This window comes from Bombina bombina, chromosome 7, assembly GCF_027579735.1.
Source record: "Bombina bombina isolate aBomBom1 chromosome 7, aBomBom1.pri, whole genome shotgun sequence".
NCBI classification, from domain to species: domain Eukaryota; kingdom Metazoa; phylum Chordata; class Amphibia; order Anura; family Bombinatoridae; genus Bombina; species Bombina bombina.
The window spans coordinates 153,252,141-153,276,177 of NC_069505.1; the positions used below are offsets into that span (position 1 = coordinate 153,252,141).

At 39.2% G+C, this 24,037-nt stretch overlaps 1 protein-coding gene across 1 annotated transcript in view; it reads left to right on the plus strand.

The window, feature by feature from the left end:
* The window catches only part of LUZP2 (leucine zipper protein 2), a 1,349,153-nt gene that overhangs the window by 1,319,554 nt on the left and 5,562 nt on the right, over positions 1–24,037 (plus strand). Inside the window, 1 exon segment of the mRNA XM_053689315.1 lies at positions 5,410–5,487. Within this exon segment, the coding sequence (XP_053545290.1) occupies positions 5,410–5,487 (78 nt within the window).

Consider the following 24,037-nt stretch of genomic DNA (forward strand, 5'->3'; position numbering starts at 1 on the left):
TTCTCTTAAAGGCACAGTACCGTTTTTTATATTTGCTTGTTAACTTGATTTAAAGTGTTTTCCAAGCTTGCTAGTCTCATTGCTAGTCTGTATAAACATGTCTGACATAGAAGAAACTCCTTATTCATTATGTTTAAAAGCCATGGTGGAACCCCCTCTTAGAATGTGTACCAAATGTACTGATTTCATTTTATGCAATAAAGATCATATTCTGTTTTTCAAAAAATTATCACCAGAGGAATCTGACGAGGGGAAAGTTATGCTGACTAACTCTCCCCACGTGTCAGACCCTTTGACTCCCGCCCAAGGGACTCACGCTCAAATGGCGCCAAGTACATCTAGGGCGCCCATAGCATTTACTTTACAAGACATGGCGGCAGTCATGGATAATACACTGTCAGCGGTATTAGCCAGACTACCTGAACTTAGAGGTTAGCGAGATAGCTCTGGGGTGAGACAAAATGCAGAGCATACTGACGCTTTAAGAACCATGTCTGATACTGCCTCACAATATGCAGAAGCTGAGGAAGGAGAGCTTCAGTCAGTGGGTGATGTTAATGACTCAGGAAAGATACCTGATTCTAATATTTCTACATTTAAATTTAAGCTTGAACACCTCCGCGTGTTACTTAGGGAGGTTTTAGCTGCTCTGAATGACTGTGATACCATTGCAGTGCCAGAGAAATTTTGTAGACTGGATAAATGCTTTGCAGTGCCGGTGTGTACTGATGTTTTTCCAATACCTAAAAGGTTTACAGAAATTATTAATAAGGAATGGGATAGACCAGGTGTGCCGTTCTCTTCCCCTCCTATTTTTAGAAAAATGTTTTCCAATAGACGCCACCACACGGGACTTATGGCAGACAGTCCCTAAGGTGGAGGGAGCAGTTTCTACTCTAGCAAAGCGTACTACTATCCCTGTCGAGGGCAGTTGTGCTTTTTTAGAGCCAATGGATAAAAAATTAGAAGGTTACCTTAAGAAAATATTTATTCAACAAGGTTTTATCCTACAGCCCATTGCATGCATTGCCCCTGTCACTGCTGCTGCGGCGTACTGCTTTGAGTCTCTGGAAGAGGCTTTACAGGTAGAGACTCCATTGGATGACATACTTGGCAAACTTAGAGCACTTAAGCTAGCCAATTATTTTATTTCTGATGCCATTGTTCATTTGAATAAACTAACGGCTAAGAATTCTGGTTTTGCTATACAGGCGCGCAGAGCGCTATGGCTTAAATCATGGTCAGCTGACGTGACTTTAAAATCTAAGCTACTTAACATTCCCTTCAAGGGGCAGACCCTATTCGGGCCTGGTTTGAAGGAGATTATTGCTGATATCACGGGAGGAAAAGGTTGTGCCCTTCCTCAGGACAAGTCCAAATCCAGGGCCAAACAGTCTAATTTTCGTGCCTTTCGAAACTTCAAGGCAGGTGCGGCATCAACTTCCTCTAATAATAAACAAGAGGGAACTTTTGCTCAATCCAAGACGGTCTGGAGACCAAACCAGACCTGGAAAAAAGGTAAGCAGGTCAAAAAGCCTGCTGCGGCTTCTAAGACAGCATGAAGGAACGACCCCCTATCCGGTAACGGATCTAGTAGGGGGCAGACTTTCACTCTTCGCCCAGGCGTGGGCAAGAGATGTTCAGGATCCCTGGGCGTTGGAAATTATATCCCAGGGATATCTTCTGGACTTCAAAGCTTCCCCCCCAAAAGGGAGATTTCACCTTTCACAATTATCTGCAAACCAGATAAAGAGTGAGGCATTCTTACACTGTGTACGAGACCTCCTAGTTATGGGAGTGATCCATCCAGTTCGAAAGGAGGAACAGGAACAGGGTTTTTACTCAAATATGTTTGTGGTTCCCAAAAAAGAGGGAACCTTCAGACCGATTTTGGATCTAAAGATCTTAAACAAATTCTTCAAAGTTCCGTCGTTCAAGATGGAAACTATTCGTACCATCCTACCACTGATCCAGGAGGGTCAATATATGACTACAGTGGATCTAAAGGATGCTTATCTTCACTTTCCGATACACAAAGATCATCATCGGTTTCTCAGGTTTGCCTTTCAAGACAGGCATTACCAGTTGTAGCTCTTCCCTTTGGATTAGCTACAGCCCCAAGAATCTTTACAAAGGTTCTAGGGTCGCTTTTGGCGGTCCTAAGGCCGCGGGGCATAGCAGTAGCCCCTTATTTAGACGACATCCTGATACAGGTGTCAAACTTCCAAATTGCCAAGTCTCATACAGACGTAGTACTGGCATTTCTGAGGTCGCATGGGTGGAAAGTGAACGAGGAAAAGTGTTCTCTATCCCCACTCACAAGAGTTTCCTTTCTAGGGACTCTGATAGATTCTGTAGAAATGAAAATTTACCTTGACGGAGTCCAGGTTATCAAAGCTTCTAAATTCCTGTCGGGTTCTTCATTCCATTCCGCGCCCTTTGGTGGCTCAGTGTATGGAAGTAATCGGCTTAATGGTAGCGGCAATGGACATAGTGCCGTTTGCACGCTTACATCTCAGACCGCTGCAACTATGCAGGCTCAGTCAGTGGAGCGGGGATTACACAGATTTGGCCCCTCAACTGAATCTGGACCAAGACACCAGGGATCCTCTTCCCTGCTGGCTATCTCGGGTCCATCTGTCCAAAGGTATGACCTTCGCAGGCCAGATTGGACTATTGTAACAACAAATGCCAGCCTTCTAGGTTGGGGTGCAGTCTGGAACTCCCTGAAGGCTCAGGGATCGTGGACTCAGGAGGAGTCTCTCCTTCCAATAAATATTCTGGAACTAAGAGCGATATTCAAGGCTCTTCAGGTTTGGCCTCAGTTAGCAACTCTGAGGTACATCAGATTTCAGTCGGTCAACATCACGACTGTAGCTTACATCAACCATCGAGGGGGAACAAGAAGTTCCCTAGAGATGTTAGAAGTTTCAAAAATAATTCACTGGGCAGAGATTCACTCTTGCCACCTATCAGCTATCCATATCCCAGGTGTAGAGCACTGGGAGGCGGATTTTCTAAGTCGTCAGACTTTTCATCCGGGAGAGTGGGAACTCCATCCGGAGGTATTTGCACAACTGATTCTCCGTTGGGGCAAACCAGAACTGGATCTCATGGCGTCTCGCCAGAACGCCAAGCTTCAGTGTTATGGATCCAGGTCCAGGGATCCCAAGGCGACACTGATAGATACTCTAGCAGCGCCCTGGTCTTTCAACCTGGCTTTTGTGTTTCCACCGTTTCCTCTGCTCCCTCGACTGATTGCCAAGATCAAGCAGGAGAGAGCATCAGTGATTCTGATATCACCTGCGTGGCCACGCAGGACCTGGTATGCAGATCTAGTGGACATGTCATCCTTTCCACCATGGTCTCTGCCTCTGAGACAGGACCTTCTACTTCAGGGTCCTTTCAACCATCCAAATCTAATTTCTCTGAGGCTGACTGCCTGGAGATTGAATGCTTGATTTTATCAAAGCGTGGCTTCTCCGAGTCAGTTATTGATACCTTAATACAGGCACGAAAGCCTGTCACCAGGAAAATTTACCATAAGGTATGGCGTAGATATCTTTATTGTGTGAATCCAAGGGTTACTCATGGAGTAAGGTCAGAATTCCTAGGATTTTATCTTTTCTCCAAGAAGGTTTGGAAAAAGGATTGTCAGTTAGTTTCTTAAAGGGACAGATTTTTGCTCTGTCTATTCTTTTGCACTAGCGTCTGGCAGATGTTCCAGATGTTCAGGCATTTTGTCAGGCTTTAGTTTGAATCAAGCCTGTGTTTAAACCTGTTGCTCCACCATGGAGCTTAAACTTGGTTCTTAAGGTTCTTCAAGGAGTTCCGTTTGAACCTCTTCATTCCATAGATAAACTTTTATCTTGGAAAGTTTTTTTTTTTTTTTTGGTAGCTATTTCCTCGGCTCGTAGAGTCTCTGAGCTATCTGCCTTACAATGTGATTCTCCTTATCTGATTTTTCATACGGATAAGGTAGTCCTGCGTACCAAACCTGGGTTCTTACCTAAGGTGGTATCTAACAAGAATATCAATCAAGAGATTGTGGTTCCATCCTTGTGTTACATAATCTGGACGTGGTCTGTGCTTTAAAGTTTTACTTACAAGCTACTAAAGATTTTCGTCAAACATCTGCTTTGTTTGTTGTCTACTCTTGACAGAGGAGAGGTCAAAAGGCTTTGGCAACCTCTTTTTCTTTTTGGCTAAGAAGCTTAATCCGCTTAGCCTATGAGACTGCTGGACAGCAGCCTCTTGAAAGGATTACAGCTCATTCCACTAGAGCTGTGGCTTCCACTTGGGCCTTTAAAAATGAGGCTTCTGTTGAACAGATTTGCAAGGCGGCAACTTGGTCTTCGCTTCATACTTTTTCAAAATTTTACAAATTTGATACTTTTGCTTCTTCGGAGGCTATATTTGGGAGAAAGGTTTTACAGGCAGTGGTTCCTTCCATTTAAGTTCCTGCCTTGTCCCTCCCTTCATCCGTGTACTTTAGCTTTGGTATTGGTATCCCACAAGTAATGGATGATCCGTGGACTGGATACACTTAACAAGAGAAAACATAATTTATGCTTACCTGATAAATTTATTTCTCTTGTAGTGTATCCAGTCCACGGCCCGTCCTGTCATTTTAAGGCAGGTAATTTTTAAATTTAAACTACAGTAACCACTACACCCTATGGTTCCTCTTTTCTCGGCTTGTTTTCGGTCGAATGACTGGCTATGACAGTTAGGGGAGGAGCTATATTACAGCTCTGCTGTGGGTGTCCTCTTGCAACTTCCTGTTGGGAATGAGAATATCCCACAAGTAATGGATGATCCGTGGACTGGATACACTACAAGAGAAATAAATTTATCAGGTAAGCATAAATTATGTTTTTTCTAAAAAAAGGTGCTAAACTCACCTTGACTGTGCTGCTGCACCTTGCTAAACTCAGAGGCTCCCTCCACCCATGGCACCTCTAAACCAATAGCTGTGCTAGCATACAGAACAAAATCAGCTGAAACACACAGCTATTGTTTTAGAAGTGCAAACGTCACCTCATTGAAGGAGTGTGCTGGGCCGTGGGCGGCTGGAGCCGTTAAAGTTAGCAAGCTGCAGCGGCACATTCAGGGTGAGTTTGGCACCCTTTTTTACATATATGATCACTTAAACTCCACTTGATTTTTAGTGATGGTAAATCCCAGCATTTGTTAAATGCTCAGATTAACCATCACTATAACATAAATTCTGTATTATCATTTTTATGCTACATTAACATATATTTCATTCAATATAAAATATATTTAACATATTGAGTTACTACTCTTCCATATGCAAACTAGAGATGTTTGAGTTTAATGTTCATTACATGAGTACAATTCCCATATAACAACTAATAACAGATATTTTTTTTTTTATTATTCTAGGATGGAAAAATCTGCAGATTACATCACAGCAATTCAACAGTATCAAACAAGAGCATAGGATTAGAATCAAAAAGGCAGGTATGCTGTGGTGTCCCCCCCCCCCCCCTACTAAATTAACAAAACAATAAATATTACCAAAATGCTATATTGGTGGCAGAGAAAAAAAAAAGGCTTGTTTCTGCATTTTACAATAGCATCTGACATAGATTATTTTTAATTTGCGAGGATAGCTGTGGATTTTATGTTTATTTTTTTTAAATATATTTTTTGAGGATATAGATTACATATATTCATAAATAGAGTGCAATATAAACAAGTATCATACACAAAACGTTTTATATAGAATGATAAAACAGAGTAATCATGTGTATCCTACACAAAAGTACAGATAAGGAATAGCATACAAATGTCAGAATATAAATAGATTTAACCTCTAATAAGAGAAAATTGTTCAAATTGGAATGAAGTAGGTGGTGTCAGTTTTATAGGTAAGTCAAGAATTAAAGGGATACTAAACCTAAATATTTTCTTTTATTATTCAGATAGAGCATGCAATTTTAAGCAACTTTCTAATTTACTCCTATTGTCAATTTGTCTTTGTTCTCTTGCTATCTTTATTAAAAAGCAGGAATGTAAAGCTTAGAAGATAACCCATTTTAGGTTTTAGAACCCTGGATAGTGCTTGCTTATTGGTGGATATTTTTAGCAAACCAATAAGCAAGCATAACCCAGGTTCTGAACCAAAATGAACTGGTTCCTAAGCTTTACATTTCTGCTTTTTTAAATAAAGATAGAAAGAGAACAAGAAAAAATGATAATAGGAGTAAAATAGAAAGTTGCTTAAAATTGCTGCATTAAAGAAACAATTTGGGTTTAATATCCCTTTCAGAGGAGAGAACATTTATGGAGTTGAGATATTTAGTAATAGACGTGCATTTGTTTTTGGACAAATATACATTTGTACCGAAAATTGGATTTTCGTAATGAAAAACGAATATTCAATTCAATGCACCAACAAAATGTAAAGTAAACAAAAAAAATACTTAGGAAATTCTTCAGTATTTATTTGTTTCCTTTAAATAGTTTTTTAAAAGCGTTATACCTTAACATGCTCTGGAGAGCACCCTTGGTACTTAGGTCCAAACAGCTAATCCTCCTGTTAGCGCGGCCAGGGCTCTGGCAAGAAGAGGATTGTTTAGTGCGCTCTCCAGAGCACGTTTTATTACCTTTCTGTCTATACAAATTAGCCAAAACGTATAGAGAGCATTTACAAAGCAAAAATGTAGTACCTATCTCTTCCAACTCCACTTGTAACTTAATTGCTGCTTGCTGCCTCCTGTTTTCTGTAGCTTGTCTATAGACAATACTAAAGTATTCATATTTCTTGTATAGGTGGTGGTTTCAACAGATAAATGTAGCTACTTCAGATGACAAAATAAAACAAAGGAGCTATTTGTAAACAATTTTATACACTCTGGCAGGTAGAACAGATTAATAGGAATTAACGTGGAATTTTTTTAATGTAAATTGTCCCTTTAACTATATAGTTGGCAAAACATTTGTCAGGATCAGACACCAGATAGGACCCCAATAGCTTGGGAAGTGGAATAAGTTTCACAAAAATAACAAAGAAGGTACTTGCCTCCAGTTACAGGATGAGTGTAGTAACGGTAAGCCCAGATTCATCAATGATAATAGTTCACACAATAATAGTGATAAGTGAGCTTGATTCTGTAACAGGATAGGCATACACAATTCACAGCAGAATTGGGGTATTCCAAAATCAAACTCCAGTATACAAGCCAAGGTCGGTGCAGGCAGCAATGTAATTAATCGATTAAACAGGCAAAAGGTCAGAGGAGGCAGCAAAGGTTCACAAGTGGTTAATCAGGCAAAGGGTCAAGGCAGGCAGCAAATGTTCACAAGTGTTTAATCAGGCAAAGGGTCAAAATCAGGATACAGATCAACCAAAAGCAGAGTACTGTTCACAAGGAAACTGGTACCTTCCAAGTTCCAATAAATGTCTCCATTCTTATAGCGCCAATTTTATTGCTAATAACTCTCTATATTCAACATCATAAATTCTTTCTGCTGAAGATAAGGAGCAAGAGAAATATGCCACAGGATGTATTAAATTCTTTGGACCAGCACGTTGTGATAATATTGCTCCAACAGCTGTTTTCCAGGAAATAGGGTTGATTGACCATGGGTAATATTAGTATAGGGGCAGGGTTGAATAACTTCTTTAATCATCCAAATGTCCTTTGTGCCTGTGGTGGCCAGAAGAATGTGGTGTCTTTTTTGCTTGATACTTTAATGGGCTGAACTAATTTTGAAAAATCTCGTATGAATTTCCGCTAAAAATTACAGAAGCCTAGAAAGCACTGTACAGCCTTTTTTGTTGAAGGAACAGGCCAGGTTATTATGGCTTTTATTTTATTGTGATCCATCTCCAATTTACCAGGAGATAATGCATAACCCAAGAACTTGACAATGGTTGCATGAAAAGCGCATTTTTTCTAGCTTTGCATATAGGCAATGTTTTTGAAAGGAATGCAAATACTGTACATACATGTTCTTCATGTTTGTCTGATGATGTGTAATTATAATGTCATCTAAATAAGCAACAACAAAAATGTCCAGAATGTCTTGTAGGATGTCATTAACAAATCTTTGGAAGGTGGCAGGGGCATTGCATAACCCATAGGGCATCAAACATTATTCCCAATGTCCATACCTAGAATGAAAGTCTGTCTTCCACTCATCACCTGTCCAGACTCTGACTAGGTTATATCCCCCACGTAGATCTAGTTTGCTATATACAGGTGCTTTGCATAGCCTTTCCAATAACTCAGGGATCAGATGTAATGGGTCTCTGTTTTTTATAGTGATATAATTTAATGCTCTATAATCAACACAGGGATGCAGACCCCCATCTTTTCAAAACAAAGAAGATTCTTGCTCCAGCAGGAGAGGTTGATGAACGTATAAAAACTTTAGCTAGATTTTCTTCTATATATTTCTTTAATATTTTAGATTCTGGCTCGGATAAGGGATATACTATATGTGCCCAAAAGGTACTGTAGATCTAGGTAATAAATCAATATAACAGTCATATTCTCTATGAGGGGGCAATACATCTGCTCCTTTTTTTCTGGAATACATTATAGAAATCTTTATATGATGGAGGAATGAGCATTTGTTCATTATCTATGTCAGTTTTTTCTAAGGCGGAATGGATAAATAAATCGGGGAAGCAGTGTGACAAACAAAAGGAGGAAATAAAACATGATTTGCCAGTCTCCCAGTCTATGGTAGGATTATGGGGCATATTTATCAAGCTTTGTATGGAGCTTGATGTCCCTTGTTTCTGGTGAGCCTTCAGGCTCGCCGAAAACAGAAGTTATGAAGCAGCAGTCTAAAGACCGCTGCTCCATAACTTGTCCACCTGCTCTGAGGCGGCAGACAGAAATCAACCCGATTGAATACGATCAGTTTGATTGACACCCCTGCTAGCGGGCGATTGGCCGCAAATCTTCAGGGGCAACATTGCACCAGCAGTTCACAAGAACTGTTGGTGCTATGATAAATGCTGACAGCGTATGCAATTTATCGATGTGCATCAGACATGATATGCTAATTCGTATAATGTCCGCTCACACATTGTTAAATATGCCCCTATGTCTCTTTAGCCAGTTTAACCTCAATACTAGAGAAAATATAGGGGAGTATACGAAATTAAAGGACATATTTTCTTTATGTTTGTCTCCAATTAATATGGTTAATGAAACAGTCTTTTCTATTATTGGCCCCAAACGAGGTGATGAGCCATCAATGAGTTGGATATAAGTGGGGATGGATTTTTGTGTTGTAGGGATAGATAAAGTTCTGGCTAGAGCGATGTCCATGTAGCATCCACTGGCTCCAGAATCTACCATGGCAGCAAGAATCATTGGTTTATTATTCAGCCCTATAGAGAGGGTCTAGACAGATGAGAGGCAGAACTATTAAACATGGTTTTACTGCTGAGAAGAGGGGAACGTTCCTTATCTCCCAAAGATTTAAGTTTAACCCTGCATTCTTGGACCTGGTGTCCTGACTTTCCACAATACAAACATAAACCTAGGGAGCATCTCCAAGCTTTTTCTGTCTCAGACAGTGGTCCTCTAGCCATGATGATCTACATGGGTTCTTCGGGAGAATTAACTGGTACAGGTGAACTACGAAGGAAAGTTGGGCGGCTGGGAGTTGAAGGGTACATCTGTAGGTGTTCTCTCTTCATCTCTCTCTCAACCGTCTATCTGAATACATAAGGATACAGTACTCGTTGGGATGCCAACTCTTGCTAGGTCAATGTTAAGAGACATCTGAATTGGTCAAGGAGTACTGACTCATTCCACTTTGAATCCAAGGCCAGATGACAGAAGTCTGTTACATACTCCTCAACACATCTTTTCCCTTGTTTAAGGGTTTGGAAAGAGGCAGTAGCCGTGGATTCTTTATATGGGTAATCATATAGTGAGTCCATAGTATGAAGAACGTTATTCCAATAATCTAGAATAGGGTCATGGGTCTGTAAAAGGTTGTGTACCCATGCTTGAGATTCTTCTGTAAGTAAAGATATTACTGTAAGCACTCTTATAAAGTCACTAGAATAAGTGCGTGGTTGTAAGGAGAATAATATTTTTGACAGGACGTTATAAAGCTGTAGTATTTGCTACAGTCCCCATTAAATCTCTCTGGTAGGGGTACACGGGGTTCAGATACAGCTGCAGCACCTCCAGATGGACTTGGTACCACAACGGGAGCTGAAGCAGAGGGAGGTGACTGAGAAGCCTGTAGTATCTGGTCAAGCCAAGATTGATTATTTTGTAGGGAAACTTGGGTGGTCTCTATCTCTTGAACTGATTGGGTGAGAGCTGCTAACTGCTGGGTTATGGCCATGAGTGCTGCAGATATCCCAGTGAGCTCCATTTTATGACTCCGCTATTTTGTCAGGATCAGACACCAGATAGGACCCAAATAGCTTGGGAAGTGGTATAAGTATCACAAATATAACAAAGAAGGTACTTGCCTCCAGTTACAGGATGAGTGTAGTAACGGTAAGCCCAGCTTCATCAATGATAATAGTTCACACAATAATAGTGATAAGTGAGCTTGATTCTGTAACAGGATAGGCATATACAATTGACAGCAGAATAGGGCTAATTCAAAATCAGAGTCCAGTATACAAGCCAAGGTCGGTGCAGACAGCCAGGTTCTTAATCGGTTAAACAGGCAAAAGGTCAGGGAAGGCAGCAAAAGGTTCACAAGTGGTTAATCAGGCAAAGGGTCAAGGCAGGCAGCAAAGGTTTACAATTTGTTAATCAGGAAAAGGGTCAAAATCAGGATACAGAGCAACCAAAAGCAGAGTTCTGTTCACAAGGAAACTCACTCAATAACTGAGTACTGAGTAATATGTAAGGCAGTGCTTTATAGGGGGATGATAATGACTGACAGCTGGCAGAAGGTGTTTGCATATACTTCTCCCTTATTGAATATGCAGACTGACAGCGAGTGTTTTACTGAAGGGGACATGGTCACGTGATGTTGTGCAGACTTTACGATCACACCCACAAACATTGTAACAGTTGGGAAGCATGGCGGCCGCCATATTGAGGGAGTCACACTGCTCTCTGTGTAATCTTCTCCTTGAGAAATCATTCGACAGCTGAGTGATAGCCGTAAGACCAACCGCATCATTACAGTATTGTTGGTTTTATTCAAGTTACCCAAATAAGAAAAGTTTAATAACTCTTTTGGGATTTCATCCCTCCAGTGTAGGAATGTGTTAGGTTGCATTGTTATCTACTGTTGTTGTGTTATTATTGGTTCTAATTTATCCCAATTATTATTATTTAAATTAGTCTGTTTCTCACATGTTTGTTTGTTTTTTTCTTCCTCAATGGATCTGGTGGTCAAATTTTAGCAGCACAGAGGGTTACTTTTTAATTGCAATCATGTTATTGTTCCTTAATGTTCTATTTGTCAATTATTGATTTAACATTTTCCTATTTTGTAATCTAAAACTTACAAATTCAATAACAGTGATTCAATTAAAAAAAATTAAAACAATTAATTGCTTTTTGTCTGCAAATGAACTTGACCATTAACGGATTTTTAAAAAATCCATCTAAACTCATAATATAACTCCCCTTAAAAGCTAGATTACAAGTGGTTCTCAATCGATTGAGCTGTGTGTTTTATCTTGTGTTTGGCGTTGTACAAACAATGTACAATCTGTTAAAAAAAAAACAAAGCATTTTAGCACAGCCAAATCTTTTTTTCTTTCATAAAGATGGTGAGAGTCCAACTCCTGGCCACTGGGAGGAGGCAAATATTCTCAAAACTGCAAGAGTACTTAATCCCTCACACCTATCTGGTATGTTAGTCTTATCTTTGACTCTACGGGAGGAAGATGAAGATTTTAGATGCTCCAAATTCTTCATTGAGTGGGAAACCTCAGACCGATTTGAGGTCCATTTTTCCCCTAAGAGAGCTGCTACTGAGAGACAGAGGGGAGATTGGAATATTGGGCAGTGCTGTGTTAGTCACAGGCCTGAAACAGATGTTGTAGGGACCAGTTCCTTAGTCTCTTTTTGTTGGTTTGTCGATGTGTAATGCATTGCCATTAATGCCAGAGGCAAAGCATCCAGCCATTTCAATTTTGTTTCTTAACAAATTTTTGCCAGTTTGTTTTTCAGAATGCCATTAGCTCTTTCAACTACGCCAGCACTCTGAGGATGATGTGAGCAATGCAAATGATATGGGATGTGTAAGGCTTTAGCCACCTCCTGTACTATCTGTCCTGTAAATAGTGATGTCCCGAACTGTTCGCCCACGAACGGTTCACAGCGAACATAGATTGTTCGCGTTTGCGTTTGTGGGCGAACACATGGCGATGTTCGATCCGCCCCTATGTGTCATCATTGAGGAAACTTTGACCCTTTATGTCACAGCCGTCTGACACATTAGAGCCAATCAACATCAGACACTCCCTAACAGACCCTCCCAGCTACTCGGAATCCGCCATTTTAGACTCATAACGACCTTGCTTTCTTAATGAGAGGACGTGTTGTGTTTTTGCTCCTGACATTAATAGGAAAAACATAGCTAGGCTAGTGTATTTAGTGTACACTACAGTCCAGAAGGACTTCACTCATCTCTGCTGCAAGCACAGCACCCCAAAAAGCCGTTTTTAGGGCTATATTTCATGCCGTTTTTTTTTTTTTTTCATTTTTTTTTTATTAGCATTTGCCTGGCTTTCAGGCTGTGTGTTTAAGGCTCACAGCATATGCTGTGATTACTGCCACCACTGAAATCTCCCTAACATCATTAGTTTAAATTTAACTAACCAAAAAATGTAATTATTTTGCTTGTGTAATTTTTTTTCATTTTCTATCAGGCCTGTGTCACACAGCATATACTCTGGTTCATTGCTCTGTGCCAGCCACCAGTGTTAATATCCGTTTATAACATTATTTTAAATAAAAAAAAATATTTTGCTAGTGTAATCTAATTACATTTACTATCAGGCCTGTGTCTGTCAGGCTCACTCAGCATTAATATACCTAATTTTTTTTCAGTCTTTTGGTTAATTGGTCTGTGCCAGGCAGCCACCCAGCACTCATATCTTCTTCACCTTAATTTAAATATAATTTTTTTTTTTTTTAATTTGTTTGATAGTGTAATCTAATATCATTTTCTATCAGGCCTGTGTGTTTTGCTGACATACAGAGCCTACTGTGTTTACTTGCTGCCCTCCCTAGTCTATGAGCCACGACTCATGTGTTTAACCTTTTTTTAATTTCCCCCCCGAAAAAATAATTTAAATCATTTTTCTAGTGTAATCTAATAGTATTTTCTATCAGGCGTGTGTGTATCTGACTTACAGAGCCTACTGTTTTTAATAGCTGCCCTTCCAAGGCTATCAGCCACGACTCATATGTATGTGCTTAACCTTTTTCTTTAAATTCCCAAAAAAAGTCTTTAAATCATTATGCTAGTGTAATCTAATTTTATTTTCACTCAGGCCTGTGTCTAACTGTCTATCTGACTTACACAGCATACTGTTGTTAATTGCTGCCCTACGTAGCAGCCAGCCAGTGCGACCACTCATAGAGTCATATGTGCATTGCACTTCTTAACATAATTTTAATATTAAAATCTAAAATTTTAAAATATTTTGCTAGTGTTATCTAACTTAATTTTCTATCAGGCCTGTGTTTTTGTCACTTACACAGCATACTGTGTTAAATTGCTGCCCTACCTATCATCCACGACTCATATCTGCCAGCCTGTGTGCCAGGCCCAACTAGCCAATTAGTGGCACCAATCATAATTCTTGTAACAGTATATAAAAAAATAAAAATCATAATTTTTTGGACTGCAAATATTCAGTCTCCTAGTGCCATTGAATTGCATTTACCTCCTGCCTGCCACTGCCAGCCTTTTGTACCAGGCCGTCTAGCCAACTATTTATACCAATCATAATTGTTGTCACAGACAGTATAGTTACTAATTAAAATTAAAAATTTTTTGATTGTTGATCTTAATCCTCAGTTTGCTCGTGCCCTAGAATTGCACTTTTCTACTGCCTTCCAAGCCTGTGTGCCAGGCCTACTTGAAAAATATTTACACCAATCTTATTTGTTGTCACAGTATTCTTAATAATTAAAAATTAAAAGTTTTGGTAATAGTTGTTGTGAATCCTCAGTTTGATGGTGCCATTGAATTGCACTTTCCTCCTGCCATGCAGCCTGCTGTGTGCCAGGCCCACCTAGCCAATTATTGCCAGCAATCATATTTCTTTTAACAGTATTGCAAAAATTGTCAATCATCACTGTTTTGACTGTCAGTATTCAGTCTCCTAGTGTCCTTGAATTGCATTTACCTCCTGCCTGCCAGCCTTTTGTGCCAGGCCGTCTTGCCAACTATTTACACCAATCATAATTGTTGTCACAGTATAGTTACTAATTAAAATTAAAAAAAATTTGATTGTTGATCTTAATCCTCAGTTTGCTCGTGCCATTGAATTGCACTTTTCTACTGCCTGCCAGCCTGTGTGCCAGGCCCAACTATCCAATTAGTGCCAGCAATCATATTTTTTTTAACAGTATTGCAAAATTTGTCAATCATCACTGTTTTGACTGTCAATCTGCAGTCTACTAGTGCCCTTGAATTGCATTTTCCTCCTGCCTGCCTGCCTGTGTGCCAGTCCCAACTAGCCAATTAGTGCCACCAATCATATTTATTGTAACAGGATTGGAATTTTTGTTAATCATAACTGTTTTGACTGTGATTCTTCAGTCTCCTAGTGCCATTGAATTGCAGTTTCCTTGCGGTTGATTGCGGTGTGTAACACTTGGAGTTTGCTCTGTCACTGTGATGCGGCCATAACCCTTACACTACCTGATAGATACGACATCATAACTGATGTTTTAAAGCACGTTATTGCAAACAATTTGGGAGTGTTAGTTGATTTAGGCCCATTATGGCTTAAAAGCAGACTCTGCATAAACTATGTAGTTTTCCATGGGAGTTTGCCAGGGATCCCCCTCCAGCATGCGACAGTCCAGGTGTTAGTAGCCTTGAAACAACTTTTCCATCACTATTGTGGCCAGAAAGAGTCCTTGTAGGTTTTAAAGTTCGCCTGCCTATTGAATTCAATGGCGGTTCGCCGAACCGAAAATTTTAGGTTCGCGACATCACTACCTGTAAAGTGTGTACCCTGATCTGAATATATATGTTGGGGTAGGCTATACTTAGGAATAAGCTCCTGGAGAAATTTTTTTGCTACTGTCCTAGCATCAGCCGATGCACAAGGATACGCTTCTACCCAATTTGTAAATGTGTCTATTATTACTAATACATATTTGTAATGAAGTACTTTAGGCAGTTCAATAAAATCCATTTGCAAATTGAGAAAAGGTCCCCAGGGGCAAGGTGGGTGATTAAGCTGTACTAGTTTCACAGGTTTTCCTACATTATGCTGTTAGCATACAACACAGGCTGAACACACTGCATCTATTGCATGCCTCAGCCCAGGTGCCCACCAATGGAAAGAGATAATACCATGCATAGCTTCTTTATTGACATGAGAGATACCATGAGCAAGCCGCACTATGTAGGGCATGAGAGAAGTGGGAAAGGCTTGAAGTTTGTTAGGACCATACCAGTTATTACCTTTTAATGTGACCCCTAGGTTGCGCCACCTTTCTATTTCTTCCTGCAGGATGTTGTCATAATATGCCTCTAAACAAACTAGTGGGCCATCTCTCTCTTCTTGGGTGGGGATGCTGGAATAAACTGTTAGACTGTCTAGGGCTGCTGACTTTGCCACCTTATCTGCATAAGCATTTCCCTTGCTTATTGTGTCAGTTCCCTGTGTGTGCGCTGCTGTTTTAATGACTGCAATCATTTTTGGAAGCAAAAGAGCCTGTAAGAGCCCTCTCACATACTTAGCATTCTGAATAGGGGTACCTGCTGCTCTTATGAACCCTCTAAGTTTCCACAATGCTCCAAAATCATGCACTACCCCAAAGGCATAGCGTGAGTCTGTGTAAATGTTTACAGATTTGTCTTTTGCAAGGGTGCATGTGCGAGTTAAAGCTACCAGTTCTGCTACCTGTGCTGAGTTTATACTCACGGGTCCCATTTCTACCATCTCAGTGTCAGAAACAACAGCATAGCCTGCTACTCTCGTCCCTTTTTCTGTACAATAACATGAACCATCTACATATAACACCATGTCAGGGTTTTGTAAAGGGGTTTCTTGTAAATCTGGGCGAACTGTTTCTATTATGTCTGTAACCTCTACACAGTCATGGTATTTACCCTCCTCTTGTAAGATGGGTAACAGGGAGGCTGGATTTAAAGGTGGACAGCGCGATATATTTATATTCTCGCTCCCGATCAGTATGCACTCATATTTTGTCAGTCTGGCATTAGATATTTATGTGGAGTTGCTCATGAGTAGTGTCTGTACTGCATGTGGTACTTTCACATTCAAGGGATGTCCCAATACTAAATTCTGACATGAGTCTGTTAGTAAAGCAGCAGCTGCCACTGCACGCATACAAGTGGGAAATCCCAAAGCCACACTGTCTAGTGCTGTGCTGAAATATGCTACAGGTCTTTGTTTGCCCCCATGTGACTGAGTGAGAACTCCTACAGCATGGCCATTATGTTCATGACAGTACAAGGTGAAAGGAATAGAGTATGCAGGCAAACCTAATGCTGGAGCACTGGAGAGACTTTTCTTTAGTGCTGTGAAAGCATTCTCACATTCCTTTGACCAAGGGAGGGGCTGTGTTACCCCCTTATGTGTAAGTGCCTGCAGAGGTGCAGCTAGTTCTGAGAAAGCAGGAATCCACTGTCTACAATATCCTGCCATTGCTAGGAATGCTCTAACTCCCTTTACTGTGGTTGGACGTGGGGCTTGTAATATAGGTCCTATTCGGTCCTGACTCAACTTTCTTGTGTGATGGCTAATGAGGTGTCCTAAGTATTTTACCTCTGCCTTCGCTACCTGTAACTTCTTTTTATTTACTTTATGTCTGCCAAAATTTTAAATAGTGTTCTGCTTCTGTGTGGGTGCAGCAACCAGTAGGTCATCCACATACTGAATTAGGACTGTTCCTTGGGTGGTTTGGACATCTTTTAGATCCTCAGCTAAAATCTTAGTGAATATAGCTGGACTCTCAGTGTAACCCATTTGGATACGTTGATATGTATATTGTTTTGGGGGGCCAGACCCTGGGGTGTAGGTGAATGCAAATAGGTACTGGCTGTCAAGATGCAATTGGATACTAAAGAATGCAGAGCTCAGATCTATCACTGAAAAATATTTGGTATCTTCTGGTATGGATGACATTATGGTAGCGGGATTGGGCACAACTGGGAAAGATGCTTTTACAGCTGCATTCAATGCTCTTAAATCCTGTACACAGTGGGGTTAGTATGTGGTTTGTGAACTGGGAGAATAGGAGTATTACAGGGGTTTACAGTTTCTTTAAGAACTCCTTGTTTCAGCAATTGCTGTATTATAGGTTTAATACTTTCACTGGCCTCTTTACTTAGGGGGTACTGAAGAATGCGGGGTAATTTGGCATTGTCTTTGAGTTCAATAACAATGTCCCCTGCTGATTTTATAAATCCCACATTATCACCCTCTTTAGCCCATAGGGATTCTGTCAATTGATCAAATTTAGGAGGGAGTGAAAAGTCACCATTGCTTTCTTCTTGTTGTTCCAAGGCAGCGTATACGCTGTCTTGCTTCCCTCCAGGCACATCGAGGAAGACTCCATCTTGTGTACAATATACTATACACTCTAGTTTACACAATAAGTCTTTCCCCAGTAAATTTATTGGGCAGGTTGGACTTAACAAAAAGGCATGTTGCTCTGTTAAAGGACCAACAGTTACACTCAGGAGTTCTGAAATGTGGTGTGGAATACTGTTATTTCCAACTCCAGTAATCATTAAGGGCTTTTCATCTGACATTTTTATATGAGAGGACAATTTACTAGACAAAGTGGATCGTGAAGCTCCAGTGTCAATTAAAAATGTATATTGAACCCCATTTATCGCTATATCTACAAGGGGTTGTGTCCCTTTTCTAACAGAAACAGAAACAAAAGTATGTGTGTCAACTAGTCAATCATAGTTTGTATATTTACGAACGCAACCCAACAAGAGCAAAAAGGAAAATCCTACTGGAGTTTTCGCAATATATCATATTATATTTTTATTTTTTTCCCCAGATGATTTTTAGGAATGTTTAAGTACATCTACAATAATAATTTATATTAATTAATCATATTTTTCAATATTTAATATATAATACATTTAATAAACCTTAATAAAACTCATGTCAGGTTGGCGCACAAAACAAAAGCCGGGTTATAATAGGAGTATTGGATTACACTGTCCTATTTCTGTTCTGAACACACACAAACTTACAAAATTTTTCATAGGCCGTGATTAAAAAAATGAATCATGCCTTAGAAGTAGATCTTCCTGAAGTAATTTGGAAAATATTTACTTTAAAGAGGGTTGCCCGTTAACTTTACATTAAATATGAACTCATCCCTATCTTGTTCTCCATTGCCTTCTCTGGAGAATGTGAAAATACAATGGCGTTTGTGCAATCTCAGTTGTTTTTCACTTTTTTTTTTCTCTTTTGATTTCTATGGGGAAATACATGCACGCGCATGTGAAAACTTAAATTAGGTTTTTTGCACTATTCGGGTTAACGCTCCCAGAGCTCACCGCAACTTTAGTAAAGCTATTAAGCCCTATCCCTTCCACTCCTGAAGCCCACCACAACTCTAATAAAGTTATTAACCCCTATGCCGCTGCTCCCGGAGCCCATCACAACTTTAATAAAGCTATTAATCCCTATCCCCCCCGCTCCCGGACCCCTCCGCAACTAAATAAATGTATTAACCCCTAATCCCCTGGCCTCCCACATCACTACCACTTACTAAACCTATTAACCCCTAAACCGCCAGCTCCCCACATCGCCATAAACTAAATTAAGCTATTAACCCCTAAACCTAACAACCTGCTAACTTTACATTAAATATGAACTCATCCCTATCTTGTTCTCCATTGCCTTATCTGGGGAATGTGAAAATGTAATGGCGTTTACGCGATCTCAGATGTTTTTCACTTTTTTTTTCTCTATTGATTTCTATGGGGAAATACATGCACGCGCAAGTTAGGTTTTTTTGCACTATTCGGGTTAATGCTAGCGCCACATAAGTTTTTTTTTTTTTGGAACTTGCAATACGAATGCAACCCAACAAGAGCAAAAAGGAAAATCCTACTGGAGTTTTTGCGATATATATTATATTATATTTTTATTTTCATTTTTTCCCCCAGATGATTTTTAGGAATTTTTAAGTACATCTACAATAATAATTTACATTAATGAATCATATTTTTCAATATTTAATATATAATACATTTGATAAAAGTAAAGGATAACACACAAAAATGTGTATATATAGGAGCGCCCTATGGCCCCTATTTATGAAAGGTCTTGTGGACCTGATCCGACACTGCAGATCAGGCCGCCAGCAGGGGGGTGTCAATCAACCCGATCGTACTCGATTGGGTTGATTTCTGGTGATTCCCGTCCGCCTGCTCAGAGCAGGCGGACAGGGTTATGGAGCACCGGTCATTAGACCGCAGCTCCATAACTTGTGTTTCTGGCGAGTCTGAAGACTCGCCAGAAACACTTGCCCACAAGCTCCTTATGGAGCTTGGTAAATGGGCCCCCATATATCTAAGTTATATAAACAACAAGCAAGCATGTTATATATGTTTAGTTTGTGACACATAAAAAGGATATGGTTAATATGAATACAATCCAGTGAATCAGATCGTCAGTAGGGGGTTGCAGCCTTCTCACATAACACAGCACTGGAGGTTGGATGTTGCTGAATGTAAAAAAAGAGAAAAAAGAAAGAGGCGCAAACCCCTCTACGTGCAATTTTATAAACACAACAAGAATTTATTCTGTGATGATATCACACTCACACTAAAAGCCCTCAAACATATGAGGTATGTACAGACCCCAATAAAGCCGAAGGCAGTAGAATACTCAGTGGGATCGATAGTAGATAACCACCGGACTTCCTATTTCCCAAGCGATATAGTTCACAAGAGGCTATGAAGTTCACTGGTCTCCGGTATACATAAAAGTCACGTAAAATAGTTCAAGTACACAAAGCACGCCAAACCAATACTGCACCAACTGTTAGGTGAAGATGCCGTTTATTTTTATTTTTTCTCCAGATGATTTTTAGGAATGTTTAAGTACATCTACAATAATCATTTACATTAATTAATCATATTTTTCAATATTTAAAATATAATACATTTAATAAACCTTAATAAAACTTATGTCAGGTTGGCGAACAGGAAGAATAGTGTACTCCTGTTGGGTTTATGTGTGCAAAACCTAACAGTAGTACACTAATTCTTCATGTGCGCTAACCTGATATGAGTTATATTAAGGTGAGTTATGAATATTAAAGGGACAGTCTACACCAGAATTTTTATTGTTTTAAAAGATAGATAATCCCTTTATTACCCATTCCCTAGTTTTGCATAACCAACAGTTATAATAATATACTTTTAACCTCTGTGATTATCTTGTATCTAAGCCTCTGCAAACTGCCCCTTTTTTTCAGTTCTTTTGACAGACTTGCAGTCTAGCCAATCAGTGCCTGCTCCCAGATAACTTCACGTGCACGAGCACAGTGTTATCTATATATATATATATATCTGAAATATGCAAACTAACACCCTCTAGTGGTGAAAAATTGTTAAAATGCAATCTGAAAAGAGGTGGGCTTCAAGGTCTAAGAAATTAGCATATGAACCTCCTAGGTTAAGCTTTCAACTAAGAACAAAGCAAAATTGGTGATAAAAGTAAATTGGAAAATTGTTTAAAATTACATGCTCTATCTGAATCATGAAAGTTTATTTTGGCCTAGACTGTCCCTTTAAATATAAAATATTGAAAAATATTAATGTAAATAATTATTATAGATGTACTTAAATCCTAAAAAAAATCGTTTAAATATATATTTATTTTTGTATTATATATAACAAATATTTTTATAATATTTTATATATATTATTTACATAACGCCTTAAAGAGACATGAAACCCCAAATTTTTCTTTCATGCTTAAGCTAGAGAATACGATTTTAAAAACGTTTCCAATTTCCTTTTATAATCAAATTTGCTTTGTTGTCATGTTATTCTTTGTGGGAGATATTGAGATAGGTAGATACCTGAAGCACTACATGACAGGAAATAATGCTGCCATCTAGTGCTTTTGCTAATGTATGACATTGTTGCAAAACTGCTGCTATATAGTGTTTGAAATACAAAAAAACATTGTCCTGTATGTGAAGAACTTTGGAATGTGATTTACCAGTGCAACAAATAAAGGGGACTTTCAAATGTAAAAGTTCATCCAATTTTTCCTCTCCTATTATCATGTGACAGCCATCAGCCAATCACAAAATGCATATAGTATATACTGTTCACTTTTGCCCATGCTCAGTAGGAGCTGGAGCCTAAGAAAGTGTGCATATAAAAATAACGTTCATGAGTTGATAATGGAAGTACACTGAATAGTTTATTTTGTTTTTTGATGTTTTTTTTAAATGCATGCTTTATCTGAATCATAAAGCCTCAAAAGAAACAGTGAAGTCCAAAATAAACTTTCATTATTCATATAGGGCATGTCAGTTTAAACAACTTTTACTTTTATCACCAATTTTACTTTGTTTTCTTGGTATTCTTAGTTGAAAGCTAAACCTAGGTAGGGTCATATGCTAATTTCTTAGACCTTGAAGGCCGCCTCAAATCTGAATGCATTTTGACAGTTTTTCACCACTAGATAGTGTTAGTTTATGTGTGTCATATAGATAACATTGAGCTCACACACGTGAAGTTACCTAGGAGTCAGCACTGATTGGCTAAAATGCAAGTCTGTCAAAAGAACTAAAATAAGGGGGCAGTTTGCAGAGGCTTAGATACAAAGTAATAACAGAGATACAGTGTGTATTATTATAACTGTGTTGGTTATGCAAAAATGGAGAATGGGTAATAAAGGGATTATCTATCTTTTTAAACTACAAAAAATCTGGTGTTGACTGTCCCTTTAATTTTGACCTTAGTGGCCCTTTAAGTATACAGTTGTGCAATACATGAATCATAAAGAGTAGAGGGTCCTTCCCCTGAATCACTTTACATAAGATGATCAACAGAACAGGTGGACTTGTGAGCTTACATTCTAAAGAGTACATTTTGCTAACAAAAGTGTCAGTGCAGTGCTTAACTGATGAGGTAAATTATTCATAAAGAATAAAATGACTTTACAGTGTCTCTTATGCATAGGTAATCCTCAGGATAACATCATGCATAGCACAGACAGCTTTTAATGTCCCAGCAATTGTGTTCTTGATATTTCTAGTAGAAGGCAATCTTACTTATTAGCAACTCTCTTTAAAGTAAATATTTTCCAAATTACTTCAGGAAGATCTACTTCTAAGGCATGATTCATTTTATTAATCACGGCCTATGAAAAATTTAGTAAGTTTGTGTGTGTTCAGAACAGAAATAGGACAATGTAATCCAATACTCCTATTATAACCCGGCTTTTGTTTTGTGCGCCAACCTGACATGATTTTTATTAAGGTTTATTAAATGTATTATATATTAAATATTGAAAAATATGATTAATGTAAATTATTATTGTAGATGTACTTAAACATTCCTAAAAATCATCTGGGGAAAAAAATAAAAATATAATAACAGTATTCCACACCACATTTCAGAACCCCTGAGTGTAACTGTTGGTCCTTTAACAGAGCAACATGCCTTTTTGTTAAGTCCAACCTGCGCAATTAATTTACTGGGGAAAGACTTATTTTGTAAACTAGGGTGTACAGTATATTGTACACCAGATGGAGTCTTCCTCGATGTGCCTGGAGGGAAGCAAGACAGCGTATAAGCTGCCTTGGAACAACAAGAAGAAAGCAATGGTGACTTTTCACATCCTCCTAAATTTGATCAATTGACAGAATCACTATGGGCTAAAGAGGGTGATGATCCAATACTCCTATTATAACCCAGCTTTTGTTTTTCCAATGTCTCAAAGTGCTGAAAAGGATAGTAAACCTGTCTGAAGTTTGGTATTGTAGATAGAGGCCAAATTATCAAGCCGTCAACTATGCTGCATTCGACGGCACCAATATGCTTGCCTAACATTGCGGCCGCGGACCTTAATACGATCTCCTTATTTATAAAAAAAGCTGTCAAAAAGCCGCGCACCAAGTACGGGGCGATGAGCAGCAGACTGTTGTTAACTAACAGTCATCGATCTCGCTGCTATTCGGCTTTTTCCCAACTTTATTTGTATCCTGTCACTAAACACCCCACTATACTAAAATGTTTAACCCCTATTCCGCCGCTCCCGGATCCCGCTGCAACTAAATAAAGTTATTAACCCCCATCCCGCCTCTCCCAGAGCCCACCGCAACCCTAATAAAGTTATAAACCCCTATCCCTCCACTCCCAGAGCTCACCAAAACTTTAATAAAGCTATTAAGCCCTATCCCTTCTGCTCCCGGAGCCCACCACAACTTTAATAAAGCTATTAACCCCTACCCCCCACTCCAGGACCCCTCCGCAACTAAATAAATGTATTAGCCCCTAAACACCTGGCCTCCCACATCACTACCACTTACTAAACCTATTAACCCCTAAACCGCCAGCACCCCACATTGCCATAAGCTAAATTAAGCTATTAACCCCTAAACCTAGCAACCCGCTAACTTTACATTAAATATGAACTCATCCCTTTCTTATAATAAATTTAAACTTACCTTTAGAATTAAAATAAACTATATTAAACTATTAATTAACCTACCCTAAATTCTAGCATCCAATCGGAATGTAAGGGACGCCATCTTGGATGACGCACCTTAAAGGAAAAATTCGTTGATGATCATCGGAAGAAGAGGATGCTCCGCGCCTGATGTCTTGAAGATGGAGCCAT